At 48.1% G+C, this 21,374-nt stretch overlaps 1 protein-coding gene and 3 non-coding genes across 12 annotated transcripts in view; 2 read left to right on the top strand and 2 right to left on the bottom strand.

Moving 5' to 3' along the window:
• ARMH1 (armadillo like helical domain containing 1) overlaps positions 1–21,374 on the top strand; it is a 31,155-nt gene that overhangs the window by 7,987 nt on the left and 1,794 nt on the right. For 3 of the 9 annotated variants that reach the window (XM_073357935.1, XM_073357933.1, XM_073357934.2), the window contains exons 2-11: positions 1,477–1,695; positions 2,373–2,441; positions 3,320–3,486; positions 4,407–4,603; positions 6,550–6,634; positions 13,539–13,661; positions 15,296–15,368; positions 16,487–16,616; positions 17,366–17,443; positions 19,303–19,420. In XM_073357935.1, the coding sequence (XP_073214036.1) occupies positions 1,490–1,695; positions 2,373–2,441; positions 3,320–3,486; positions 4,407–4,603; positions 6,550–6,634; positions 13,539–13,661; positions 15,296–15,368; positions 16,487–16,616; positions 17,366–17,443; positions 19,303–19,420 (1,246 nt within the window). In that variant the 5' untranslated portion in view covers positions 1,477–1,489. Of the gene's footprint in view, positions 1–1,476; positions 1,696–2,372; positions 2,442–2,661; positions 2,790–3,319; positions 3,487–4,406; positions 4,604–6,549; positions 6,635–13,538; positions 13,662–15,295; positions 15,369–16,486; positions 16,617–17,191; positions 17,342–17,365; positions 17,444–19,302; positions 19,421–19,778; positions 19,818–21,374 lie in introns of those variants that run through there. The other 6 variants (XM_073357936.1, XM_073357938.2, XM_073357939.1 and 3 more) reach the window with 6 other exon arrangements.
• On the top strand, positions 10,268–10,383 carry LOC140916672 (U5 spliceosomal RNA). The gene has a single exon (XR_012160589.1). It is a non-coding gene; the product is annotated as a U5 spliceosomal RNA (small nuclear RNA).
• LOC140916673 (U5 spliceosomal RNA) lies at positions 12,299–12,416 on the bottom strand. Its single transcript, XR_012160590.1, has one exon. It is a non-coding gene; the product is annotated as a U5 spliceosomal RNA (small nuclear RNA).
• LOC140916656 (U1 spliceosomal RNA) lies at positions 18,340–18,503 on the bottom strand. The gene has a single exon (XR_012160574.2). It is a non-coding gene; the product is annotated as a U1 spliceosomal RNA (small nuclear RNA).

Genomic DNA, 21,374 nt, shown 5'->3' with positions numbered 1-21,374 from the left:
TGTCCTCCCTCAGAGGAGATCCTGAATACACTCTGCCAAGGACACAGACTCCTACAAACCACAGACTGTTAATTCCCTAATGAAATCCCAACTCCTCTTAACCCAGCAGAATTGTTTCTTTATCCAACTTTCTAGGGTGATTGTTTTTTTTGTTTTTAATTTTTTTAATACACTTAACTACAGAGCATTTCACCTTTAGGTCATTGGTTTCAATCCGGTGCCTTTTGTGCAGTCAAGTTCCTAGTAGACAAGTGCTAGGCACTTTACTGATAGGAAATAGGCATGGACCCAAACAGACCTAATAGATTTAAACTAAACTGAGAGAAGCCCTGAAATAAGTGTCCAGACAGGGTTTGCATTGGTTTAACTAATTTGCTTTTAAATTACACCTTAAATTAAACCATTGCAGCTTTCTCACATAGACAAGGCCTCAATCTCAGCAGAGGGGCCAAGAACGGAAAGAGGCAAGGACTGAACTCTCTGTCATCCACACAGATGAAGCGTGTTGACAGGACTGTGTGGAGAGAAGCTTGCAGTATTTCTGCCTGTCTTGTACCTCCTTTGGCTCCGATTCTACAAACACCCATGCACTTGCTTAACTTTAAGCCCCACATTGGGACTACTCACAAGTTTAAAGTTAAGCATGTGTGTTTGCAAGATTGGGACCGATGTGATTAAACCATCTTTATCTTCCAGAGCTGTCAATCTGCACTTTTTACCAGAACTAATTACACCAGAAAATTTGTAAATTTTGGGGGGAAGGGGGAGACAGAGAATGCCCAAATATGCCAAAGAAATTCGGCAAAATGGGTATCACTGTATTGAAGGTCACAAAGTCAGTTGGGATTTTCTGTAGCTGCCCTATTCCTTGGATTATTATTTCATTTCTCCCCCCGAATTTATTTAAAAATGTGCCGTTGAAAGCTCTCGGCACTTGAAGAGAAATTAAATAATACGACATGACCTAGGACAAAAAGGTTCAAAATGCAAAAGCTTCCCAAATCCACCCTTTCATCGTCAAGATCCTGTGCATCTCTGCTCTTATTTCATCCTACTTACCCTCTGGCAGGGCCTGTCATGTGATCAAATATTCAAGCTAGCAAGAATCTGAGATTAAGAAAATTTGTAACATTAAAGTGCTTTATTCATATCTGGGAGGGAGACTGCTCTTGGGGAGATGATCTTGTGGCTCAATCAGGAGATCTGGATTCTAATCCCAGCTCTGCCCCAGATTTACTATGTGGCCTTGGGTAAATCAGTTAATTTCTTTATGCCTCAGTTTCTCCAGATGTAAAATGAAGATAACGGGAATAAAGGAAGATTAAGATTACATTAATCAATGTTTGTCAAGTGCTTTATGATCTTTAGCTGGAAAGCATTCGACAAGGAGAAAATATAATTAGGGCTGGTGTTACTCATTTGTACAGCCTACATTTATCTTTAAGGATTTCTATAACCTCTCTCTCTCCCCTGTAGGACAGTATTGATCATGACTTCCACAAAGGAGCAGGCAGCCATCAGCAGACTGATGGGGTTCTTGCAGGAATGGGACAATGCTAGCAAAGCTGCTCGTAGCCACATTCTGGGCAATTTCATTAAGGCAAATCAAGGAAAGACAGGACCAGAGTTGGAGCTGGAATTCTCACAGGGAGCCAGCTTGTTTCTGACCCGCCTAACAGCATGGCTGAGGCTCACGTATCTACTTCTTTGGGATGCCAGAAGAGGTGGTGGGGCAATCGAGGGGAAGATTCTCTTCCAAATGTTCTTTTCCCCCAATATGATTTAAGGTCGCCCCTCTCTGTGGAAATACCTGAGTCCAGTCGTTCAGGGAGAAGAGCTTGACCCATAAAAGCTGGAATCTGAGGGAAGTTCCACACCAAGGGTATTATTGGGTTTTAAATTACACAAGATTCCCCTTGTTTTCTCCTTCCCCTCTCACAGGTCCTATATCAGGACATCCTATCCTTCTAGTTGAGGACAAAATGTAAGCTCCCTGCCAAGCCCATCAATTCTACAGGCAGGGAGTCACTTCACACCCACTCTGGGGATGAGCATGCTGCCTCCTTAGTGGTTTGCAACCCAGCTAGCCTGGAAAATTAAGGCCTGTGCCATTTCTAGGCTGACCAGATAGCAAGTGTCAAAAATCGGGACAGGAGGTGGGGGGTAATAGGTGCCTATGTGTGAAAAAGACCCAAAAATCAGGACTGTCCCTATAAAATCGGGACATCTGGTCACCCTAGCCCTTTCCCAAAGACAGGTTCCCCAGGTGCAATGCCACACATTGCCACCAAGCTACCAGCCAGACCAGATGCAGTGACCAGGTTTAATGTGAAAAATTGTCTCAGTATTTGCTCCTTAACATTGTCAAACAGCTACATGTATGGAATATACCTAGATCAGCAGCTAAAGTCCATTGGCATCTTTTTGTCAGCTGCAAGCAGGTGAGTATTTCTATGTCACTTCAACAAGAATTATTTGGGTGGCTTTAACATCCCAGAGTTGTGCCAGCCCAGGGTGAGGATTGTGAGGTGAGGGGCCAGTCTTAATATTTTACTACAAGGATGGTCTGGGAAAGGGCAACAGTCCATGATCTGTGCTTTTGAACACCCTGCTGTCAGCATGTACCCATAACTGGCCAAGCCTCTCCTATCTCCTCTGCAGGTCTCTGGATCCCCACAGTCAGTGAGCCTCCTTCATGCCTGGAGACTCCCACACACACTCTTAGTGGGCTGTGCAGTTGGACCTGTTTTGAATTGTGTCCCCTGGGCAGCAGAGCCCAGTTTTGGGAGGTCAGATACCATGGAGATCAGCGCTCTGTAGAAATGGATAAATCAGTCATGGGCAGGTGGGAGGTGCTGCATATGTTACTTCACACAAGGCTGGGCAAAGCCAGGACTCTTTGTGCTTCCCAAGAATACTGTAAATATTTTATGATGTTGCCTATGCTATGCAATTGCTCAGTGAGTCCCCCGTTTCCCAGGAGTGGTCTGATTGCTAACACACTAGTTAGGGATCCAGTGAGCACCCTGTGTATGGAGACCCAAAGTTCTCTGTGCACGTAGGTCAGTATCCAAATGTGGACAATCAGAGGTAAATATCTCACCTGGTAGCCTATTGGGAGCACATCATACTGACATGTGGGGCCTTCACATTTGGGTTCCAAGTCAAGCTTCTGGTAGCTGTCGTCTCCGTCCGGGAGCTTAGACACAAACTGGAGGCAAGGAGGTAGGAAGAAGGTTCCCAGTAACATGGAGATCCGAGGAAGGAAGATTTTGTTCCAAGTGCTATATTTTTTGCTTTGTTCCCCTCATCTCTGTAGCCACAAGTATCTTATTGAATTTCTGGAGGTTGGAGGTGTGCTGACTCTCCTGGAAATACTAGGGCTGAACCAACTGAAGGAAGAGGACAAAAGAGAGTCAATAAAGCTACTCCAACTCGTAGCAAACGCTGGCAGGAAGTATAAGGAGCTCATTTGTGAAAGTTATGGTAAGTGCCATGCCATCCGCATTCTTTATCAAAGGAATGGGGTTACATCCATTTAGGCGAGTCTGTACTCTCTGACCTCCAAACGTCAAGGGCTCCTTACAGAACTGAACCTGTTCCTTTCACTCTATGAGAGTCCTAGTGATGGAAGATTATTTTATTTTTTCTCTTGTTGAAAGGAGTTCAGAGTCCCAGCCGTTGCTGAGTGGTTACATTTCATCCCCCTTCTCATTTTTAATGAGCATACTTTTTGTACAGTATTTTTCCTTTGATGTATTACAGCAGTCATGCTGGTGGCAACTACTGTGGCTAAGGTTGCAAAAGAGTTTTCATTATAACCTGCTGTGTTCACCCACTGCTACCTCTCCAAACTTTCCCTCTTGGGCCTAAATTTTTTTTAATTGATATCTATTGAGAAATCAGGAATTTTTCTGAAAAGGAAAAGCTAGATCTCTTCAGATGTTTCTGAAGACTGGAAAAAAATAAATGCTTTTCCCATTGTAAAAGGGAACCCACCACTAAAATCAGTGACAGATGCTCAAGGTTTGGACAACTTCCTCAGCAGTGAGAGGAGTGGGATGGAATCAGTAAAGTGATACTCTCTATGCACCATTTACCTCAGGGGGCCAGATTCTTTATTGGTGTAAATGTATGTCATTCAATTGACTTCAGCAGCATTTTGCCCTTCTATACCAGCTGAGAATTTGGCCTATTATATTTTAAAATCCATGTAATAGCTACTGATAAACTCACAAGAATGAAGATTATTCCCCATCTCTACCTCTCCAGCAGCACTGATTAAAATGGGACAGTGTTTTTGATTGTCTGGATTTCAATAAAATTTCCAAGTTTCTGTCTAACCTCAGATGTGTAACCACTTGGGCTTTCCAACTATGCAACTCAGTAAATCTTCTTATACACAGGTGTGCGATCAATAGCTGAGTTTTTGGCCAATTCCAAGTCCGAAGAGACTCAAGAACAAGTGCAAATTCTGTTGGACTCTTTAGGCCATGGCAATCCAAAGTATCAGAACCAGGTATACAAAGGCCTGATTGCTTTGCTGCCATGCACATCCCCCAAAGCCCAACAGCTGTCTCTGCAGACACTCAGGACTGTGCAGGTGAGCAGAACGGGATGTAATCAAACTTTAGCCCATGCTTTAGTTTTATCAGAACACTCTGTTTCATAATGAATCTATCATAAGCTGGAGGCTAAAGGTGAGTGGAAATCCTGCTACAGTTCTTGCCTTATTAAGGAGCCCAGAGAAGAGCTTATTGCATCCACAAGCACACTCAGTATATACTCAGCTGATGTGTCCTAACATGTCTAAGGCTGCATACCCTGTGTGGATAAGCCAATTTGAAAGTTCCTTGTTGAGGTAGTACTGGATAAGAGAATTCTGAAGCAAGGATCCTTTTGTGCCCAGTTGCATGTCATCAGCACAGTGTGTGCTCTTCAAGTTCCCCAGCAGTTCCTGAGTCTGAGAACACACTGAAAAGGAATGAGGTGCACAGAGCTGTTTTCTGTCTGATTTGGATAACGAAATCATGAACAATTCTCCCCTTAGACTTTTCCCTCTCAGTAACACAGATGCTAAACTCCAAGGCTGTGTGTGAGCAAGTGCTGAGTGTATAAAGGCTGCTACTGTTGTTTACATAGTCCCTGCTCCATCAGGATCTAATCTGCTGCTTTTAAATAAATTGAGTATGAAAGATATTTTATAATTCCTCTTCTCCTCCAGTCTGTTACTTATTGTGAAAGCCTAGTATGAAAATATGACCTCAGCTGTAGGAGAGGACATGCCTCTAAAGACGTGTCCTGCTCTTACTCCAGGGAACTCCAAAGGGAATGGCATACAGGATTAACTATAGGTTTCAGAGTAGCAGCTGTGTTAGTCTGTATTTGCAAAGAGAAAGGGAGGACTTGTGGCACCTTAGAGACTAACCAATTTATTTGAGCATGAGCTTTTGTGAGCTACATTGTGCATCTGACGAAGTGAGCTGTAGCTCACGAAAGCTCATGCTCAAATAAATTGGTTAGTCTAAGGTGCCACTAGTACGCCTTTTTGTTTTAGAATGAACTATATAGTCTTTAGTGCTACTGTTTTCAATCCTGCACTTTGGTGTGCCTTTTTTTTTTTTTTTAAATTGAGGGAATGGGGTTCTGGTCTTCTGACCCTTCTTAAATTCTCCCTGGCCTGGAAATATGCACTTACATAAAACGTTTTAGCTATATGTTAATTACCCAGACTAAGAGCTAAGCTGTGAGGTAGGTAGCAGCTCTGATGCAGTCTGCTGCTCTTGAATTTAATTCTGACAATCTCCCATTTGAAATTTCAGTCCCTTGTCATCAAGGAAGGGGGGGTTGCCACCCCCCCTCCCCAAATCTGCAGGACCACGGATCCTTGACCTTTGAACATAAAATGTCTCTCTCGCTCTCTCCTGTTACATACCACATTTTATATGAGAGAGACAGAGACACACACCCTGTTAAAATCTCAAAGCTATTCTTATGCCTCAGTTAGCTGGAGATCAATGAACCTCATGCTCAGGTTTGAGGAGTCCTGAGAGGAGGAAAGGATTTTATGGGGATTTTTAAAGAGTTTGTCTCCCTTTTCCCCACACTTTGTATAACACTTGTCTTCTTTCACTGTAAGCTCTTGGGGCAGGGGACTTTTCTACCTCTTTGTCTAGCCCCAGAGTAGTGGGGCCCTGATCCTGATTGGAGTCTCTGGGTACTGCCATATTACAAATATTAAATAATGGTAATTAATAGTTTGCTGCCCCAATAACTGCAGTCCTTCATCTGAGAAGCATAGGGCTAGACTGGGCAACCACCACTACACTGGTGAGCACTTACATGAGGAGTCCTATTCAAGACTAAGTGCTCACTATCCTGAATGATGGTTGCAGAATCAGCCCCAAGAGGCCATTTCCTTGAGTCTCAGAGCACAGTGCTGTGTGCAGTTCTCTGTATCCTGAGGATCAAACACATGTGAATATTTCAGTGGGCTGCAGAGGGGAGAGCTGTGAGGAATAACACCCTGCTTGTTCCTTTCCTTGTCAGGTGATCGTGGGAGCAGCCCATCCCAGCATTGTGGATGCTGTGTTGGGCGTGCTGAGCTCTATGCACTTGGAAGTTCAGTATGAAGGTAGGAACCACATCCCTTATGCTGTCTGCTGAGGAGGAAAGCAGACGTTGGAGTCATTTCTGGGGAGGTTCTCAGTGAGCCTGTGAAGAGTCACTTCAAGGCAGCAGCCGCAGTGTCCTCAGAGCTCAGCTCAAGCAGAGTGTGTGAGCACTGGGCTGGGTGGATTTGCCTTTCGGCTGCTCACTGAGCTCTAAGGAATTTAACGGACCTGGCAACAGGTCCCTGCCTTTGGAAAGGAAGACAGGCAAGTCACAAGGGCTGAAGGCGGAGTGCCTGTTACTGCACAGGCCAAGCAGTTGGGTGCAATACCAGGTTGCACCCCGGGCTACCCTCTGATGAGGGGTGGGTGGTTTGTAACCCAGCTGTGTGTTGTCAGCACGCCGCCCCCCAGCTCCAGCCTCCTTGCCGGGCTGGGCCCGGCCCGGGGGTGTTGCTTGTGCAAAGGCTGTGCGTGTCTCTGGCTTTTCCCGTCCTACCAAGGAGGGCCGATGGCTCCCGTCACTGGTTTGCAGGAGTGGGGCTGGGGACGTGGGTCTCCACAGGCAGGTTAACGAGCTATGCGGTGGCTGCAGGCTGGCAAAGCCAAGCTCTGGCAGCAAGGGCTGGGGACGGCAAGGGCTGGGGACAAAACCACGTGCTCTCTGCTGCCCCTGGGCAGGCTGTACTGACCATAGGGGGTGGGGCAGGATCCCCTGCAGGCTCCAGGCAAAGGCTGATCTGGCCCCCGCAGCCCACCTGGGGCAGCTCAGCAGCCCTTTCACTGGCCCTTTCCTGCAGGCAAACAGGAGCGACCAGCGGCCCGAGCCCGCCTGCTCCGCCCGAGGTTCAGAGTCCAGCACCTGCGGGGTCCCAGCCCGGGGGCATCTCCTGTGCGGCCCTGGGTAACCGGTGTGTGGAGCTATGCCCAGAGCAGCTGTGGAGACCCCGGGAGCCACCGCCCCTCCCAGAGCTGCATTCCAGGGGCTGTGGCCTCAGCTCGGAGGCCGGGGCTCCCCTGTGCTCTCAGACCTACCTGGGATGCTCATTTGCATGCCCATAATGCATTGCGCATTGTGACCTGCATCCCGACTCCCTGGTCCATGGAGTGGGTTTCCTCCCAGAGACCCTAGTTCCGAGGAGCAAACTCGCAGTTTAATTGGGCCAGAGCAATAGGCTGTAGAAACAGGGATTTGATAGGTTCGGTCACAGAGACCCCCTTGGGACTGGCACCTGATGTGCTGAAATTACCTCAGAGTCTGTTTTCCCTGCCAGCTTTGGACTCCAGAACCCTGCATTGTTAAGCCAGACATGCATACCTGCTGCAACACAGACCCTGGGTCTGGACCACACCCCCAAAGCTGCAGACTTTAGGTAACCTGCTGAGCAGTTTTCACTTATCTCCAGCACCCAATTTCCAATGGGATCCAAACCCCAAATAAATCAGTTTTACTCTGTATAAAGTTTATACAGGTTAAACTCATGAATTGTCCACCCTCTATGACACTGATAGAGAGAGATGCACAGCTGTTTGCTTCCCCCAGGTATTAATCACTTACTCTGGGTTTAATAAACAAAAGCAATTTTATTAAATATAAAAAGTAGGATTTAAGTTGTTTCAAGTAATAACAGACAGAAAAGTATGTCACCAAGCAAAATAAAGCAAAAACACACAAGTCTAAGCTGAATACATTAAAAAACTGATTACAGGTAATCGCTCACCCTCAGAGATGTTCCAGTAAGCTTCTTTCACAGATGAGACTCCTTGTCTGGGCCCCATCCTTTCCCCTGCTACAGTCTTTGTTAGTTCCAGCCGACATCTTTAGGTGGTAAGCAGGGGCTCTCATGACTGGCCCCTGGCGTCCTGTTCCACCCCCTTTTATAGCTTTGGCACCAGGCAGGAATCTTCCTGGGTCCCCAGCCCTCCTTCTAAATGGAAAAAGAAGAGATTTAAGATGGATTCCAGTACCATGTGACAGGGTCACAAGTCCTGAGAGACCCCAGCCTCCATCCTTCCTGGGCTGGCCCACCATACACAGGCAGGTTTGCAAGTAAACAGAGCCATTGACAGGTCACCGATTCTGAAGCACCCTTAATGGCTTCCACTTAATATATTCACATCGGTGATACATGTTCATATCTTACTCTAACTCCAGATATAGAAATAATCTGTGCTGCGACAATGCTGCCTGTGGGAGCCTGCTGAGGTCACTCAATCAGGGTGCACTGCAAACAGAACAGGGCAGACAAACCCCAGACACTAGTGGATATTCCAATACTTAGCTTTACCCAGCCAGCCCAAAACAGCTTCTACAGCACCTCCCTGGGTACTCAGACTTCCAAACACAGCTCCCTTAAAGTACCCAGCCTCAGGCCTCCATCCAGACACACGTCAAACATATGGTGATAAATTCTGAAAACCTTATTTCATCATATAAAAGAAAAGGTTCTCCTGACCCCAAAGGACCAAGTCCCAGATCCAGGTCAAATAACCTGGATCTTACCCCAAATACAGGCTTATAGTCTATTCTTATTAACTAAACTAAAATGTATTAAAAAAGAAAAGAGTGTTAGTTAAAAGATCGGTTTCAGAGTAACAGCCGTGTTAGTCTGTATTCGCAAAAAGAAAAGGAGTACTTGGGGCACCTTAGAGACTAACAGTATGCATCCGATGAAGTGAGCTGTAGCTCACGAAAGCTTATGCTCAAATAAATTGGTTAGTCTCTAAGGTGCCCCAAGTACTCCTTTTCTTTTTGGTTAAAAGATCAATATACATAGAGACTTGAATTCAATTCTTGAGGTTCAAATACCTAGCAGAGATGAGCTTGTAGTTGCCAAAAGTCCTTTTGGCAATAGTCCATAGGTTATAGCCCAATATCCATATTCAGGGTGACTCTAGTCAGAGACTGGGGATCTCAATCCTTGTGGCTTAGGGTTTCCCCTTCTTGAAGCCAAAAGCAGATCTGAGATGAAGAAGGATCATATCCCAAGGTCTTTATACATTTCCAGCAGCCTTTTGGTCTGAGAAAACAATCAGCTTCACTTTCCTTCTCCCAAACATCATGGCAATTAGCACAAGGTAATTTATCCATTGATCAGTTCAGATACAGGTTACCCCAACCTTCAAAGAGACAACAATACTATTTTAGTCAAGTGTCTTCCTAAATGTTAATATTCCTTTTTTGATCTTTGAATCAAAGCTATAGCCATAGACAAGACTTGTTTGCTGACATCACAAGACCTGAACAAACATCTCCCCTTCTCTCTCTAACAATGCAGACTTGCATTTCAAAGCGCTGTTCATTTACATCTCTTCCTAACCAGTCTCTAAAGTTCGGTCATGGGTCAGGTCAGTCTGTGAGTTAATTAACTCTTTTGGCCCTGTCACCTTTCAATGAGATATTATATTACACTAATAACATCACACATACAAACAAATAGTATGAACACAGTCAGAAGAGTGCAAGCTTTCTAATATCACCATACAAGGAGTATTTAGTGTAAAGCATATTCTAGTTATGTCATATTCATAAGCATATTTCTATAAAGCATATGGAGTGCAACATCACAAGGGGGTTTAGCCTTTCATCAGTATAGTCACAGTGATGTAATAAAGTGATGGTCTTGCCCTGGCAGCACTTCTGCAGAGCTGAAGGTATGCTTTGGTTTCTCTTCAGATTGTATAAATCTTTCACCTTTTACTAAAGATCTCCATGGAAAGGAATATTTATGAGTTTTTACCCAATTTTTTGAGGCTTCAATTCAATGAAGCTACTTGATGTTGTGAAAAAAGCAGGAAAGGAATTAATTGTTTGTGTTACTGTGATGGGGTTAGAACTCACCACCACTAGCACCTCCCACTGGTTCCTCCAGGAATTAGCTCTGTCCAGTCATGGAGCACCTTTTCCACATGGTGCCTTCCTTGCCCCTTGTCTGCTCTGCTGCTTTGGGGACCCTCATTGCTCCCTGCTCGGCTGCATCCTCTTCAGGACACTGCCCTCCAGCAGTGCCCACTGCTCCAGTCTCACCCCCTTCCAGGGGTTTGGAGTTATCAGCAGTCCACAATCTGCACCTGTTGTAGGGGCCAGCTGCAGCCTCTAAGTCTAGCCCCTTATCGCAGGGCCCAGCCACAGCCTGGATCGGGCCACACTCCTCTTCAGCCCAGTGCAGCACAAGGGGAAGGGGAAGGGGGGGCCACCCACTACTCTGGGTCCCAACCCAGGGACCCTCTAGCAGGAGCCTCTCTGCTCTCCTTCTCTCCTCTTGCCCTGCTATTGTCCCTGGGACACTTCCCCTTCAGCCCTATGGACCTGCCTGGCCTAGGCCAGCAGCCTGCGGTTTTCCTTGGCCGGAGCTCCCCAGCACTGCTCTGTCCAAGGTGCTACCTTCCAGCAGAGGCACCTATCCTCCTCCTTTGACCACCAGGGAGAGACTCCTTATGCCCTTCCTGGGCAGCCTTTATATATGGCTAAGTCTGGCTCTGATTGGCTGTCTCTAATGCAGCCTCTGATTGGCCCCCACCTGCACCACCTCCCTGGCCTGCTGAAGCCCCATCTAGGATAGGAGTGGGGCAGCCACCCCACTACAGTTACATACAAATAAATTTATGTTTTTATTTTAAAAATGTTCTTCTTTATTATTTTTTTTTTTAGAGGAAAATGTTACTTGCTTTTTGTATTGAACAGATTCAACAGTGTAAAATACATTTAAAGTCAATATATTATTGAGGTTCTTTTTAAGCAGCAGCTCATCTACTTGCCTAGTGGAGCAGCTTTGTGAAGGCCCAGAGTTACTCCATTTCTCTTTTACTCCTGGGGGAATTCTGCACTACTGCGTGCATGCATAATTAATGAACCCCACATATTTTTAAACTTTTTGCTCAGAAAAAGCTTCTGCCAAAATGTTGCTGCAGTTCTGCCTTTTGCCCACCAGAGGGTGCTGTGGTGATCGAACAAAGCAGCAGCTCCCAGCCAGCTAAGAGAAAGCCAGACTTCTTCACAGCACCTGTCAGGCCAGGTCAGGAGACAGGGGCTATGCGGAGACAGACAACATCTGTCTGGGGTGCTCGGGGAGTCAGATGGGCTTACAAGGGCTAGTGGGGGAAGACAGACTGGGACAGGGGCTGAATGGGAGTGGAGGCACAGGGTCATAGAGGGGAGGGAGGTGCAGGGCCACATGGTGATGGGGAGGGGGTGCAGAGCTACATAGGGACAGGGGGTGGCTGGGTGGGGGCACAGACACATGGGGCAGGGGGAGGAGGCTCAGGGACACAGGAACAGAGGACTGGCCGGGTGGAGGCACAGACACACATGAGGACAGGGGGAGGGGAGACAGAGATACATAGGGACAGGGGAGTGGCTGGATGGGGGCACAGAGACACAGGGGGATAGGGGAAGGGGGTACAGAGCCACAAAGGGACAGGAGGAGAGGGGGCAGGGCCACATGGGGATAAGGGGAGTGGGTGCCTGAATGGGGGTGGAGGGACACATGTGGACAGGGGGTGCAAGGACACAGGATGGGGATATATGCAACTTCTAAAGAATTAGGTTTTTTCTTCCCCCATAGAAAAAACAATTGCACTTAAACTTTCAATGGCTTATGAAAACAAAGCATTTGACTCATAGCTTTTATGAATTATTTTATAGACATCAAATAAAAATGGTATCTACTTTTTCCACAAAAATTAGACTTATTCACAGAACAATTAAAAAAATTTCATGTAAACTCAGAAAAGCTTATTGCCACAGAAATTTTTAGTAAAATGCAAAAGATTTATTCCCTCTGAGGAGAAAAAAATCCTGAATATAAAAGTAGGATGACTTTTGGAGGGGAACTGTGGGTTTTCACAAATCTTCTCATTTTTGAGCTCTGTATTCTGTGCAGGCCAATCCTCATAAATGAAGTTGAACAGAAATTAGCACGTCTTTCCACAGTCACTGAAATGCTCAAAGAAAGGCTTTGCAATGTGCAATGCATCATGGGTATGCAAATGAGCTGGTGCTCCCAGAGCCCTGCTCCCAGACCAGCCCCAGCTTCTCCCTTCTGCTATGAGCTGAGCTGAGACGTGCTGGTGGGGAGCTGCTTCTGGCCTCTCGGCAGCTGCCCTGGGGATGGTTGGCTCTGCTGCCCGGCTGTTGGAGGCATCAGAGCAGGTGGCTGCAAGCTGAGGGGGGCATTGAGTGTGGTGCCTGCATCTTTACTATGTTACTGGGTAAAGGTTTCATGTTTGCACTAATCCTGGAGCTTGATGACTCTCTAAGGTGCTCTGGAGTCCTGATTCTGCCCCCTGCAGATGGAGGGTCTGGGAGTTCCCAGCAGGTGCCATTGCATCCGCGTGCCAGCACTTTCCAAATTTCCAACATTCCCAGACTGAAACTCCTGAAAGGTGTGTGGGGAAGCTGCTCCAGCAAAGGGGCTGCTCCTGCCCCTTCCACCTGGAGCCTGCAGTGGGCCAGCGCTGCTCTCCATGGTGCACATGTGTAAAGTTAATGTAACCCTCACATGTCCAGTACGTCAGCACCCTCCCACTATGCCCCAGAGAGTTCCATGCAATACAGAGGTCCATGTCTTAATAGAAAGCCAGCCATGTTTTGGCTGGACTCTTTGCCATCCACATACACTTGCTGGCCAGCCCATGGGGTAATAATGTCACCTGGGATCTACGAGCCCTGGAGAACATGGTTCTGCTCTCAGATGCGCAGAGCATATCTTGGCCTCCTGTTCTGTTTCCGAGCAGCTTCCAGAAGGGAACAGCACAGAATCCAGCCCTAGTCAAGGAGGTTTACTTTAAACAGGCAGAAGGAAAATGCAGCTCTTTCCGGAGCCAGCGTTCAAACCATTGTCTCTGATGTTTCACCTGGTGCTGGGATTGCTGTGCAGCCTTGTTAGAGCACCAGGGTGGCACTTTGGCCTCTTTCCTTGTCTCTAGCCATTCAGCTGATAAAGGATCTCATGGCCTATGAAGTCCGGCCAGTGCTGCTGAAGGGTCTGGTTGAATTACTTATATCACCGGGGAAAGAGACTGCTAAAGTGAAAGGCAAAGCCCTGGAAGGTAAGCGGTCACAACAGGTTCCCTTCATGTCTGCTTGGAGGCTGCAGAATGCTGCAACGTGGGTTGCTCTTGCTCTGCTTGCTCAGGTGATTCACCAGCCACTAATGGGCAACTTTGGTACTTTAGTCTCCTTGGGTGTGACCCAGGGGTTCACAAACTGGGGGTCGTGACCCCTCGGGGGCCACGAGGTTATTACCTGGGGGGTCACGAGCTGTCAGCCTCCACCCCAAACCCCGGTTCACCTCCAGCATTTTTAACAGTGTTAAATATAAAAAAAGTGTTTTTAATTTATAAGCGAGGTGGCACTCCACGGCTTGCTGTGTGAAAGGGGTCACCAGGACAAATGTTTGAGAGCCCCTGGTCTAACCGGCTCTCGCTAATCCATCCCTGCGCTACCTTGGCAGAGGTCAGAGGCTGCAGCCAACCGCCTGGCTGATCTGAGATGGTGTCGGCTAGTCAGAAGAGGAGATGCAGAAGTCTCTTCCTAGTGGGCATGGTACTCACTGCAGTGGGCCTGAGTGCTCCTCTTGCAGCCTGGACCCCCTCTCCAGAGAGCAGTGAGGTCACCTGCAATGGAAGGCGACGGGGGGAAGGGGAGGGGACAACTGGCTGGGTCCTGCTGGGAGGCTGATGCCCACCGCCACAGGAAACATAGCAAAGGGCTAGGCGCCCACATCCCCTTCCTAGCAGGACCTAGAAACCATGTGTCCCTTAAGCTCTGCCTTGCAAGAGGCCAAAGTAGAAGGGAATCTCCCTTTCTCCTCCCCACTTCATCAGAGCAGCTGAACTCCATGGGTAGGTTGGTGCAGTCTCAGGAAGTGGGGTGTCCTTCCTGGGATTGCGGCCGCCCTCTCTTTTCCCTTCCCCTTTCCTGCAACAAGGTGAGAGGAGATGGCAGGCAGGGCCCCATGGCAGTGGAGGCTGGCACTGCACTCTCCATGCCTTCATATCCCCTGCTCCCGTCCCCATTGCAGCTGTACAGACATACCTCCACATGTGGCTGTCACTGTCAGCGCTTCCTCTGATGCTGCTTCCTCTGATGCAGGCTCCTGAGTCCTGTTTTCCAGTGACCCTCTGGCGAGTTGCAGAGTTCAGCTTTGTCTGTTTTGGGTAATGGAAACTGCCAGGCAACTGCAAACATCCAGCTTGTTGGAGCCCTCAGAGCAGGAATGGGAATTTTGATGCTATTTGTGAACTGTGTGGATTTGTTCAGTTAATGCAGCCAAATTAATGGAGAGCAGGGGATGCGGCGCTGTCTTTCAGAGGAGATCTTAAACTCAATTCCCTTCTGCATGTGGCCAGAGGAAATTAAAGATCCCAGGACACCTTTTCAAGAGTCAGGGAAACCTTGGTTTCTGACCCACATCCTGTCTCAGTGAAACAGACTGTAATGTCCCAGAATGTTTGAGTCGCTGCATTAGCCTGGCACAGTCGCTGAGCAGTGAGAGCTCATTGTGAAGCCCTGAGCTACAGTACATTTGTAGGTAGATTCCCTTAGGGATGTTGCTCTAATCTCACAAATCCTCTTTTCTTCAGGTACTACTGGTCTAATTCCCCAGGTTATTACTAAAGCTTTATGGCAGAAGTATGGCTCTAGCCGTAGTTTTCATCCTGTCTAATGTTCCCCCATTCAGACCCAGCCACACTCCATCTTTCTGAGCCCTTGTCGGTGTATATACAGCAAGCCGCTGCAGCAAAAGCTATCGGGTAAGAAAATTCAGAGCAAAATACAAAGGGAGATTTATACAGGATTTAGAGACGCTGCTTCCTTTATGGAGAAAAGGCCAGTCGTTATTCTTCATAGGGAATCTTTAGCCCTCTGCCATTGCTGTCTGAGTATATCCCTGTGGCTCTGTAACTCCTCCATATAGACTTCGGGGGCTTTCATCCATTCACAAAAGTGCTCAGGAGCTTAGAGAGAAGCACTTCTGCTTGGGTACCAAAATCCAGATCCTCCCCTGTTACTAACACCACCTGAAATTATTCAAAGCTTTTATTATAGGTGAAGAAATATAATATCAACCTTTACTCTGGCCATTAATACAGAGTCAGAATGTTCCCTCTGTTTCCAGGCCAGCATAGAGAGGGACAGTGTTAGCACCTTGCCACATAGCTGGACCAAACCATGCTACGTAACAGTACAGAGCCTGTTGTGTTCTCAAGGAAGCAGAGAGTCTCTTGTAGTGAAATGCGTCTACTTAACAATTTTACATCAACAGCAGAGTGCATGAAATCAAATTCAGTGTCTGACCCAGTGAATCCCTAAACTCTGGCTGTCTCCATGCTTCTCTGTAGCTCACTTCCTGTTCGATATCTGCAAAGTCCACAAGATGGTCCTATGCCAAATTTCTCCCTTGAAAAGCAGATGATGCAAAACACCGGCCATGTTGCTTTCTCCAGTGATGTGCTCAATAATAAAATAATATAATTTATTCTTCCACCCTGGATTCTATGGGGTAACGTGGTGGATTTGCTAGGATTTAATATGTAAATCAGGTGTTTTTATTGTCAATCATTAAAAGAAATGTAAATCTCCTAACATAGATATTAAATTGTTCACATGTAACCATGGGCTTCCTCTTCAGTTTAAGAATAGCATGCGTCCTTGTTCATTGGTGTTAGTCATTTGTGAGTGACCGTGGAAAGATGGAGGCATCACTTTGCACTTGGATCAGCACCACACCTAAGGCAACAGGACTAGAATCTGTCCCTCCAAATTGCTAGCTGTGGCTCTTTCATTTCATTCCCAGAAAGCTCCTGTTCTTGACGGATTCTTCTCTCATGCGAAAGAGCCTTGGAGCCTGACTGTGCTGATTTCCTTGCAGCATTCTAGCCAAGGACTCCACCAAACTGGCCGAAGAGATGATCCAGCTGAGAGTGGTGCACGGCCTTATGTGTGCTATGGGGAATGAGAATCATACCACCTGCCAGAGACAGGCCAGCATCGCTCTAGAGGTGAGTGTCTCTGTGTGGGGCAATGGGAATTTTAATGTGGATTCCTCCCGCTAAGCTCCTGAGCAGTGGGAGTTACTCGGATAGAGGGGATCATTCACACTGGGGCAAAGCTGGAGAAAAAGGGCATTGATGATACAGCAACGTACCCACAGTTTCTGTGTCACCTCTGCTATTAGTGCTTGAGGACGAGCTTGTCCCTTCCCAACCCCACTTCTCCTTCTGCTTAACAATCATGATTCCCAGGCACAAAACCTTCACTCAGGCGGAGTTAAGGGCAGTAAATAAATGAGAAGAAACTGTCATGGAATGGGTTGCAGTTTTGAATAACACAAAATCAGGAAATTCAACATAAAGGCCGTGCTTCAAACCCAACCCAAAGCCTGCAACCTAGAGAAATCCAGCGTTAGGGTCCTCCATTCCGGCCCACAGGGGAGGCCGGCTCTAAAGCCCAGTGGTGCGACGGTTAACTATACCCCTGCCGATCACAGTAGCTGAAATACCCAGCTGCTCTAGCAATATGGTTGGGCTTGGGTGGAGTACTAACCCTTCCCCACCTGTTTAACCCTGGCCTCCAGCAGCGTGGGCGCTCAAAGTGAACAGCAGAATGGGGGCAACGGAAGGATAAATCCCAGGTGGGAAGGAGCACTGAACTGGAGCACTTTAACATCCTGTGCGGGTGCTGCTTTTCAATGGAGCCAGACACCACCCCCACCCCTCCTTTTGCACTTATTGGGAGTGTTTTGTTGCAGTATTTTGTCCGGACATTTCCCATTGTGGAGGAACATGTGAGGAAGGCAACAGGAGAGAGACTGTTCCAGCTTTTTATGGTAAATGGGCTTCTCTAACTGCCAGGGCTTGTTACTGGTATGGAACCTGGGTCCATTTTACAGGGATAATGGAGACTGGGTTTCATTCCTCTAAAACCACAGTGCAGCTCCAGTTCCTGATCAGACTCCGAAAACCACTGGGGTCAGATCACAATGTCCTCAGTTAAATGAATTTATTTGGTTTAGGTTCAACACCCCCAAAGACTTCACTCCATGCCGTGAATATCAATGTACACTTGCACTATCCCCCTGTACTAATGAGGTAGAACAATTGGTGCAAATCAGAGCAGGGCCTGAGCTCTGAAGTCTGGGGCGAGCGGCTGGTTCTTTTCTGACTTGGGGCCCGTCTTTAGTGTAAATGGAGTAACACTGAGGGACATGTCTGGACTCAGATTTGCGTGGTGATGTTGGAAAAGTGGTGAGACATGCAGGGCTAGCAGTGTCCCAGAATGAGGAGATAGGCATGAGCCCCTGTCTGAATCTGAGCTCTCCTGCCTGGAGGTACCTCAGGACTGAACACCATGTAAATCAATGGAAGCCCTAGCACATGGACCCTTTAAACCTGAGCAGGACAAAGCCATAGGAAATGTCCTGCAGGCAACATTCCTGGGCCATGCTGGACTCAATGGGGCCTAATAAGACTTTCCCAGTTCCCTTTTAGGGGAAGCGTTAGATGGCAAACTCAGCTGGCATAAGGAGAGACAGCTGGTTCCGTTTACTTCAATAGGGCCGTGCTGACTTACCCCAGCTGGGCATCTGGCTCTGTAAGTTTGATTGCACAGTGCTCAAAGCCCAGGCCCATCCTCAGGAGGGTATGGAGGGAAGAGAGTCTGGGACTGCTATGTACCTCTCATGCATGGCTGTTGAGCTTCGTCTTCCTTTGCTTGACTGAGTGCCAGGGGAGAGCGCGAACGCAGTCCCCCACTACCACAAATTAAGCAGTCGAGTTTCCCGCATTTGCGGAAATCGCAGGGGTCAGCACACCCGCAGTGCAATGGATGAGCCTCACCCTGGGAAAACCACCTTCGTGATCATGGTGTCTCCCCTGCAGCACAGGTTACATCCTGATTAGTGGGTCTGCCCTGACAGCCAACCGCTCACCAGGGAATTAGCCCTTAAGCTGTTGTAATGTGGACAGCCTCTGCCTTGCAGCAGTGGAGAGCTAAGTTCCCTCTAAGCTGTGGCCACACAGATGCATCGTGGGGAGAGGCGCCCCAGCCACGGAGCTGCCATGGTTGGGGAGAGACACCACTCCCCCAGGCCCGGGCTGCTGCGGCAAGAGGGCTAGGGGGAGTCCTCTCTCCCCGCCGCAGGCCCATGGCATCCCACACCCCAAACCCCTCATGCCTGGCCCCACCCCAGAGCTCGCACCCCCAGCCAGAGCCCTCACTCCCCTGCAACTCCACCCTCTGCCCCAGCCCTGAGCCCCCTCCCACACTCCAAACCCCTCAGCCCCACCCCCACCACCTCCATATTGGTGCACATAACAAAATTCATTCCTCACAGAGATGTAAAAATTAGAGGGAACATTGAGAGCAGGAGTCATTTACCAGGGAGCGCTAAGACTATCCAACACACACTCCCAGTCCTTTCACTGAGAACATTTTAAAGCTTGGTTTCTCTGCTCAGGAATCAGTCACAGCAACCAGCCCCCAGGCTATACTCAGTGCAATGATGGGTGGAGACCAGCAAAAGAAAACTTTGCCAGGACTCCCACTGACTTGTCATTTCCAGGACTGCCCAGTTGAGGGGGCTTGTCAGGAATCTTCCTCCTTCTCTAGCTAGCCCTTCTCGTGCCCTTGATGACTCCAAGTCCCTGTAAGCTGCTAACCTCCTTCCTTTTTTGCTGGTTCTCCTAGAGAGATGCCAAGACCTTGTACATGAACATGGATGCAGTACAGGTTGATATTCTAGCATCAAATAAAGTGAACATCCCAGGAAGTTTATCAAGCCCAGAAAGGATGCCGCACATGGAAGGTGTGTAGGGGTCATGAAAAGGCTGACTCAGAGACTCTGAGATACTAGGGCCCAATTCGTCTCTCGTGTACACAAGTGTAAATCAAGAGTCAGCCCTTCTAAGTCAGTGGGGATACCCTAGTGTAAGGGAGAGGAAAACAGAGCTTCAGATGGGTTTGGGGGGCAGCCCAGAGAGCAAGAGGCCAGAGCAGGGGGTGAATCCCAGGTCTCCTGCAAGGAGCTGAGGTGCTGTCCCTTGTAAGAGTCTGGATGCTGGAGAGTTCCCCCCACAAACCTGCCTAGCATTAACACCACGGCAGCCAGCGCTCCTTGGCATCACTGCCCCTCTGCGATTCATGGTTCTCCTTTGTTCTTTCAGAGGAAGGAAGCACAGAATGAAAACATCAAACAGAATGAGGTCAGCTCCTCTGGCCCGCCTCTCTTCCCTCTTTCACGCCCTCTGCCTCCCTCCCCCCTCGCTTCCTCCTGGGCCGTGCCCCTCTCTAGAGCCCTGCAAATCTGCAGGTATCTGCTTTACATCCGTGGACCATTTCTGCAGATAGCAGCGTGGATGCAGATACAAATTTTGTATCCACGCAGGGCTCTGATGGTAAGAGCTGGGCAGGTAGCTGTGAGGAACGGCAGCACGGATCCTCCACCTGCCCTGGGCAGGGTAACTGGAGGACAGGGACACTAGGCCAGGGGCTGCTTGGGCCCCCCACCCAGCGCAGGTGAAGGGGCCGCCGTAGCTCCCAGCATGGCTCTCCCCAACCCGGCGGGGGTGGCTTGGAGCTACTGCCTGACCACAGTAAGAGCTGGGTGAGCAGCTGTGGGGAGCCATGGAGGACCCTCCACCTGCCCTGGGCGTGGAGCCAAGCAGCCCCTTGCCCAGTGTCCCTGCCCCCCAGGCCACCTGCCCAGGATCAGTGTCAAATTGTTTTCCAGTTTCTTTTGAAATGTATGTCTTTTTTGCTGAGTTTAAGACAGTTGCCAGTTTTGAGAGATCCTTTTGTAGCTCTTTGCAGTCTGCCTGGGACTTAACTATCTTGAGTAGTTTTGTATCACCTGCAAGTTTCACCATCTCACTGTTTACCTCTTTTTCCAGATCATTTATGAATGTTGAATGGGACTGGGCCCCTGGGGGACACCACTATTTACTTCTCTCCATTCTGAAAATGGACCATTTATTTCTACCCTTTGTTTCCAATCTTTTAGCCAGTTATCAATCCAGGAGAGAATCTTCCGTCTTATCCCGTGACAGCTTACTTTGCTTAAGAGCCTTTGGTGAGGGGCTTTATCAAAGGCTTTCTGAAAATCTAAGTGCATTTCATCCACGGGATCCCCCTTGTCCACATGCTTGTTGACCCCCTCAAAGAATTCCAGTAGATTGGTGAGGCGTGATTTCCCTTTACAAAAACCATGTTGACTCTTCCCCAACAAATTATGTGCATCCATCTGTCTGACAATTGTGTCTTTTACTGAAGTTTCAAACGAACAGTTTGCCCGGTACTGAAGTCAGGCTTACCGGGCTGTAATTGCCAGGGTCCCCTCTGGAGCCCTTTTTAAAAATTGGCGTCACGTTAGCGACCCTCCTGTCACTGGGCACTGAAGCAGATTTAAATGATGGGTGACATTAGTAGCTCTGCAGTTTCACATGTGAGTCCTTCAGATCTCTTGGGTGATCCCATCTGGCCCTGGCGGCTTCTCTCTGTTCAGTGTATCAATGTGTAACCTCCTCTAAGGGCACCTCAATCTGCGACAGTTCCTCAGATCTGTCACCTGACAAGAATGGCTCAAGTTTAGGAATTTCCCGCACATCCTCTGCCATGAAGACCCCTGCAAAGAATTCATTTCGTTTCTCCGCAATGGCCTTATTGTCCTCGAGTGCTGCTTTAGCACCTCGATCAGCCAGTGGCCCCTTGGGTTGTTTAGCAGTGCCTGCTTCTGACGCACTTACAGTTTTTGCTATAAAGTG

This window comes from Lepidochelys kempii, chromosome 8 (assembly GCF_965140285.1).
Source record: "Lepidochelys kempii isolate rLepKem1 chromosome 8, rLepKem1.hap1, whole genome shotgun sequence".
Taxonomy (NCBI): Eukaryota; Metazoa; Chordata; order Testudines; family Cheloniidae; genus Lepidochelys; species Lepidochelys kempii.
Note: the sequence above shows the minus strand (reverse complement) of the source record. Positions and strands in the feature narration are given on the sequence as shown.